This window comes from Miscanthus floridulus, chromosome 6 (assembly GCF_019320115.1).
Source record: "Miscanthus floridulus cultivar M001 chromosome 6, ASM1932011v1, whole genome shotgun sequence".
NCBI lineage: Eukaryota > Viridiplantae > Streptophyta > Magnoliopsida > Poales > Poaceae > Miscanthus > Miscanthus floridulus.
Genome location: NC_089585.1, coordinates 104903499 through 104910247, shown reverse-complemented (window position 1 = coordinate 104910247; position 6749 = coordinate 104903499). Strand labels below are relative to the sequence as shown.

The 6749-nt window shown below is 45.2% G+C and overlaps 1 protein-coding gene across 1 annotated transcript; it reads right to left on the bottom strand.

The window, feature by feature from the left end:
* Positions 1 to 1241: 1241 nt before the first annotated feature.
* Positions 1242 to 6443, bottom strand: LOC136456477 (NADP-dependent malic enzyme-like). The gene is made up of 19 exons (XM_066456376.1): positions 5848 to 6443; positions 5118 to 5238; positions 4958 to 5032; positions 4712 to 4863; positions 4522 to 4627; positions 4370 to 4435; positions 4186 to 4281; positions 4030 to 4101; positions 3790 to 3873; positions 3561 to 3659; positions 3160 to 3207; positions 3018 to 3071; positions 2815 to 2913; positions 2629 to 2718; positions 2467 to 2544; positions 2319 to 2393; positions 2141 to 2231; positions 1733 to 1861; positions 1242 to 1634 (listed from the first exon to the last, which is right to left on the bottom strand). The coding sequence occupies exons 1-19, from the start codon at positions 6003 to 6005 to the stop codon at positions 1546 to 1548; spliced, it is 1782 nt and encodes a 593-aa protein (XP_066312473.1). The 5' UTR covers positions 6006 to 6443; the 3' UTR covers positions 1242 to 1545.
* Positions 6444 to 6749: the final 306 nt, after the last annotated feature.

Below are 6749 nucleotides of genomic sequence, written 5' to 3'. Positions count from 1 at the left end.
CGGTCTGCACACCGCCTTGCTTCTCTCTCTCTCCCTCTGCTTCGTTCTCTCCCCCTCGCTTTCTCTCTCTCTCTATCTCTTGCGGACGGAAGGAACAGGTGGAGGCGCCCGTGGCGCGGGTGAACGTCGAGGCCGCGGCGGGCGAGGTAGGCAGCTCGGCGACGTCCTCGGCCGTGCGGTCATCGTCCGCTTCGGGATGGGTTCTGCTTTTGCGTAGCTGTTGGAGATGTTGGAGAGGTCTGAGTTACGGGTGCGAGACCTTTTCCTGTGCATAACCTAAAACTGAGAAATGGATGTCGTGTTTAGGTCTTCTTGTTGGAGACAGACAGTCTTAGGCCGGTGTGTTTGCCTGTGCTATGTTCCTCTCACTTTCCCCTGCTCTGTTTAGTTGTACTCCCAAACTTTTGGTTTTAATTAATTAATCTTGCTGTAGCGGTGCAAACCCCTACAGGCCTCAACATTTGGCCAACTTTTTTTAGTTCTAATAAAGCGAGCAAATGGGATTTACATATGGTTAATGGGTCATACGCAGTATAGTCTGGGTGGCTTGGGCACAACACGACAAATGGTTATCTGTTTAGGAATCGTCGCAGATATCACCGTACTAATATGTACCCACCTTTATTTCACCTTGGCTGGCAGCGGTACAATATTTGCAGGGTCAGCCGAAAGTGTGACAGTTTCACTTGGCCCGGCCACTCTAGGCGTGTGTGTAGCTATTGCCTGTTCAATCAAAAGAACACCGACAACATCTTGCCACAAGAATATACATGTTCAATCACATTGGACTGGCTGACTCGGATGGATGTAATTTAGCACCCAAAAAAAGAGAACCTCGGCACCACCTATCACATTGGGTCTGTGCTTTTGGAAACATTCAGTAACTAGAGCCATTTGCCCATTTCAAGCAAGTGCGCCCTGACTGCAGCACAATTTCTCCCAGTGGGTTCTGTTGCGACAGGATACTCTGCCGACAGAGGCTTTGGGCCGGTTTGGCTTATAAGCCATGGCTGAAAATACTGTTGACTAATTTAGTGTATGAGAAAAATATTATTCATTAACTAATAAGAAATGACTTATAAACCAGATACGAATAAGCGAACAGGCTGAGAAGAATCTGTCCTCGTCTAAGAAAAAAAAAGAGGACGAATCTTTCCTGGTGTTACCAACAAACACGCATACAACCAAGCACTTGCTGAAAACAATAGCAAATGTCAAGCAAAAACGTCGAGGTGAACGTAGACGCAATATCGACGGAGGAATCATCGATTCAAACTTTATTCCAAATTTATCCTACTCCGGAAGGACGGTAGCAGCACCATGACTGACTAGGATCCAAAAGCCTAACCGGAGGTATTTTACATCACATCGAAAAAGACAAACGCTGCGGAATACATAGGGGCAGAACAGGACGTGAAACAGCTATGCTAGAGAGCTTAGAGGCAGGCGTATCAAAGCATGGAAGGCTGAACCGAGTTGTATTCTTAGGAAATCTTGCAGTTGATGCAAGGCTACTGATTGTACATAACTGGAGTTGATTCACATTCAACGGTAGTTGCGATAAATGGGGCTGTACATGCAGCTCTCTGCAAATTTCACCAGGTCCTTTGGCCGAGGGCGCCTACTTGCCAAACCTACACGTGAGAAGAGTTGGTGATGAGCCAATCTTTGTTGATAAGAGCACAGTCATTTTACTCATTTTTGTTATGAGATAGGCGGGTATGATGCTAACCAAGTTCATATGCCTTTGCTGCAACGATGGCTGCAATGTGAGCAGAGATCTTCCGGATGTTTGAGAAGGGAGGATAAATGAGCCCCTTTTCAAAATTTTCTTCTGTGACCTGCTGAGCCAGAGCCTCCGCTGTTCCAAGATGTATGATCAAAGTATTAGCCAGTTCAGCATCTACTTCAAAGAAGGCCTAAAGTGTGCATCAACCAGCAAAATTGTTCATTGGTTACCTATTATTTCACATGCGAATTATATAGGTAATTCAAGTTCAAATTTAAACTGAGGCCTACTTTATATTGCATATTCTTTGGTTGGGTTGAGTTCAAAAAGAGAGAACCATATAGAAATGAATGCAATTACGGTAATAAGATGTGATGCTTTTATCTATAACTAAGCCCTAGGAGCACTTACATGCTGCCAGAAGCATGTCATCATGAACGCGGATAGCCCCAGACATCACCACACCAAGGCCAAACCCTGGGAAGATATAGGCATTGTTTGCCTGTAGAAGCAGGATCAGTTCTGAACATTTAAAGCACACAAAATATCTGCGACGACATGAGCATTGAGCAGTGTTCATCATCCATACCTGTCCGGGAACATGTATCTTGCTATTGTACTCCACAGGATCAAATGGACTCCCAGTTGCAAACACTGCTTGGCCCTGTGAATTCAGACTGTTAGTGCAGAACCATGGCTGATAAAAAGTTGGCGTGACTGCTGACTGAGATCATTACCTTGCTCCATGTGTAAGCTTGCTCAGCTGTGCATTCTGATTGCGATGTTGGGTTCGAAAGGGCAAGAATGATTGGTCTCTGTGGCGTTTAACAAAACACTGAGCTTCTAGCCTTGTTGCCTCAATAGACTCAGAACTAACAAGTTGAGTTAGTGGAAGTTACCTCGTTAAATAAGGAGATCGCTTCAACAACGTCTTTTGTGAAAGTTTGCCCCTTCCCGGATGTGCCAATCAACACTGTTGGTTTGATAGCCTGGAATGCCGTTTGGGTCAGGATACAGGATTGTAAAGATTCAGGTGGCCATGATACATATAGAATCCATAATTTTTCTTGAGGGCAAAATCATACATTAACAGCATCTAAGAGGTTGCTGACTGGTTTATGCTCATGAGCCCATGGTTTCTTGAAGTGTTGAAGGGACTCCTTTCGTGTACTGACAATCAAGCCCTGTTAATTGATCAGTATTTCAGTTAGCAATAAGGAATAAACTGATGTTCTGAGACAAAGATATAATGAAATAAAAGCGAGGAGGCCCTCTTGATAAAATTGACCTTTGAATCAACAAGCCAGATTTTCTTGCGGCACTCCTCTATAGGAGCTTTCGTCTGCACATTTAGAAATTGTTAGGCCATCCAGATGTGTATAGCACAAGCCGGAAACAACAGAAAATACCAACAGGAAATGAAGAAGCACCTGACGTGAGATCTCAAGAGCTATAAGTTCAGCGATACCTGTCCCAGCCTGCAAGCAACAGAGCAACTATTGATATGGGAAGAAAGATGGCAAACAAACCAACATTGGGATCTGAGAAAAATGCAGTTGTGAACAAGTTGAGTTAAAAAAAATTATAAATATAAATCCCAGGCATAGAAAGCTCCACTAATAAAATAAGAATGATATACGCTATTTTGACTACCAAATTACAAATAGTTGAGTCGATACTTGGTTTGCATATAGCATGACGCGCTTGGAATAATGCGGGTTAGATCAGTACATTACATCTGGTATTTTATTAGATAACAATACCGTAGAAATCAGCATATAAAAACTTGCTTGAAATTAAATGCCTATAAAAGAGTCACACAGAAAATGACCTCTCCAGCACCCAGGAAAAGGTAAGTGTGATCTGCCAATGAACCACCAAGTAGTGTTTGTGCTGCAATAAGCCCAGCAAGAACCACAGAAGCTGTTCCCTGCAATATATAAGCATTACAAATTTAAGAAATCACTTTTTAATAAGCCAACTTGCATTTAATCTTATTTTGTAAATATGACACAGTAAGTCACTTGGCAAACAAGTTATAAGGCATCAAATTATACTACCTGAATATCATCATTGAATACAAGGTGAGTGGTGCCATATCTTGCAAGGAGATCAAAAGCATTATGGTTGGCAAAATCCTCAAACTGCATGATAAACAATAGTCAGGTAAAGATGTAATAGGGTCTCAGATATAGAAGTGCAAGTTTGGGATTACTCATTTGCCAGTTGCATAAATTTCTATTTCAAGCTTAGCTCTGATAATGTATAGAGCCTTCTTAGTATGTGCCATTGTGCCTTACCTGAATGAGCACTTTCTCCCCATAGTTTTGTTTCACAGCACTCATAAATTCTTGCAGAAAATCAGTGTACTCCTGAATAGTACAAAAATGACTTCAGTTTGAACTAGAACAAGATAGGAAAACAAGAAGAATATGTTGGTGTCCTGTTACACCAACCTGGCCCGTGGCTCTTCTTTGTCTCAAGCCAATGTAAAATTCGTCATTAAGCAGCTCCTCATTGTTTGTACCAACATCCAATGTGATTGGCAAGCACTACAACATTATTGATATCATGTTCATTTATGTGTCAAGAAAAAAGCAGTCTGAATAACCAGCATAAAGGTAGATATGAAAAGCTTACAGCAGATGGACGAACTCCTCCCAAGGCAGTGTAAAGGGAAAGTTTACCAACAGGAATCCCCATTCCCTAAATAGATGTTATCTTAATTAGCAGAAAGCCTGGGAGATTGCTTGTCATCAATGCTCAATACACCTAGAATAAGATGACCATACCTGGCATCCAAGATCTCCAAGCCCCAAAATCCGTTCACCATCAGTAACAACGATAACTTGAATGCTCCTCTCTGGCCAGTTCTTCAGCACCTCAAGGATCTTTCCCCTGCGCAACCCAATAAAACACCATATGAACCTAAACAGGCAATGGCATTCTGGAGACCAAAAAAATCCATAAAGCAAAACTTACTTCTCCTTCAAACTGATATAAAGACCCTGAGGGCGACTAAATATGGATCCGTACTTTTGGCAGGCCTCACCAACAGTTGGTGTGTACACGATCGGAAGTAACTCCTCCACATTGTCAATTAGCAGCTTGTAGAAAAGCCTCTCATTCCCTTCCTGTAATAAGATGGTACGAGAGAAAAGTATAACCCAAATGAACTCCTTATATCAGGTATACCATGCATAACAAGGAAACTTAATGATCAGTTACCTGGAGGTCCATGAGGGCCATGTAGCGCTGCAAAGGCAACTGGTATTGTCGGATATTATTCATGATCTTTCTCTCCTGATGACATCAGAATACACTAGGATCAGGTGGGCAGACAAATTTAAATTGTTTCATGACAGAAAAGTATTGAGGATCGTTGAACCTGGAGCTCCTGGGATACAAAAGCTGGTGGCAGAAGGCCACGGAGGTAGTGCGTCTCACGCTCCCTCTCTGTGAACGCAAGTCCCTTGTTGTAACGGGGATCCCTCAGCAAATTGTAACCGCTGCGACACACCGACCAAGAAAAAAAAATCCACATGTCAAATTATACTGCCAAACAAAACAAAGTTGCTTTTGTCGAAACACCTATACAGTAGTGCTAATTTGTCCTTTCTGACAGGTGATCACCCATTCTATTTAGATGAATCAATCCTACCATAACCCCCTATGAGCAAGCAAAGTAGACACCAGGTTAATTCGGTGAACACCTAGCCCCTGGGTTAACAAAATGGGAAAAGTAACATGGTTTGATGTGATCCAAACTTCAAGCATCGTAACTTATAAGTTCATAACTCCACTTTTTCAGAGTGGATGAGGATATATTTTCACTGGCATCAATCACTGCAAAGTACTTGCTCGATCAAAACAGGATATGAAAAAAAAAGAACAGAAAGAAGAAAATGATCTGAACAAGACTAGGTCCGAAATAACACGGCATGAAGGTTGGTCGCACGGATTTCTCGTTTCAACAAACGCACACGAGGGCACGTCTGTCGCCGGCGGAGAAACAACGGGGCCCAGTCACCGCGGGTGGATCGATCAGAAACCTTACCCTGTACTAGCCTCGGGAACGAATCAGGCAACGCACACGCAACGCACGCACGCACGCTCACCTGGCGACGGAGACGGTCCAGGGCGTGACGAGCTGCTCCTCGGTGGCGCGGTCCTCGCCGTAGGTGTCCTCGACGCCGCCAGCGACGGTGGCCGCGTCGTCCATGTCCAGCACGCACGGCGCGTCGCTGCCGCGTATCCCCTTGAGCGTGCTCTCCATCCTCGCCCTTCGCCGACGCCGACGCCGAAGCCGCCGAAACCCACCTCCTGCCGGCGCACCACCACCAGGTCGCCGCGGCCGCTGGTCCTCCCTCCCGCTGCTGCCACTGCCGCGGAGAATGTACTAGTTAACAGGAGTGATGGCGTGGTTTGTGCGGGAGCAAAGCGAGATGGAGATGTTATTTAACGGCGAGGCGGGGGCTGGGGCGGAGGCTGCTGCTGGGTGCTGGCGTTAGCAAAGACTTTCGTCGGTGTGGTGGCGAGCGTGGGAGGGAGGAGTGAGGTTGGCCGCGAGGACAGCGGGCAGCCGACGCGCGTCTCGCCCGGCGGCGGAAGTGGAACCGTGGAAGCCGACTCTCTGCGCCCCGCGCCTCGATGGGATGGGTTGGTTCTATCCTGATCGGCTTCGGCAGTTCGGCGCGGCTTCTGCCCAGTGTCGTTCGGTGGCGTGACAGGCCAAGGGCTCCCCAGACTCGGGTTATTAATGGGATCGACAGATTAGGGTTAAATCTACACCATGTTCGTTTCTATGACTTATAAATCGACTGATACTGTTTTGTTGGAAGAGAAAAATACTGTATTATGACAAATAAGCATGACTGTGAAAAGGGTGCTAATCCATGTGTACTGATCTCGGATTGTTTATGGTTGAGGTGCGCCATCAGCGGTAACGAAATGGATAATCTCGGTGCGTTTAGCTGACACCGACAGAAACGTGCGAGACGATGCAGACACATGTGCGCTA

What these genes read in the sequence shown, in the direction of transcription:
- LOC136456477 (XM_066456376.1), bottom strand. Translation starts at nt 6,005, where the DNA reads ATGGAGAGCACGCTCAAGGGGATACGCGGCAGCGACGCGCCGTGCGTG. An exon ending in CTCTTGAGATCTCACGTCAG is followed by an intron (nt 3,072 to 3,159) that starts GTGCTTCTTCAT and finishes CTAAATGTGCAG; the next exon opens with ACGAAAGCTCCTATAGAGGA. An exon ending in AAGCTTACACATGGAGCAAG is followed by an intron (nt 2,394 to 2,466) that starts GTAATGATCTCA and finishes CTGAATTCACAG; the next exon opens with GGCCAAGCAGTGTTTGCAAC.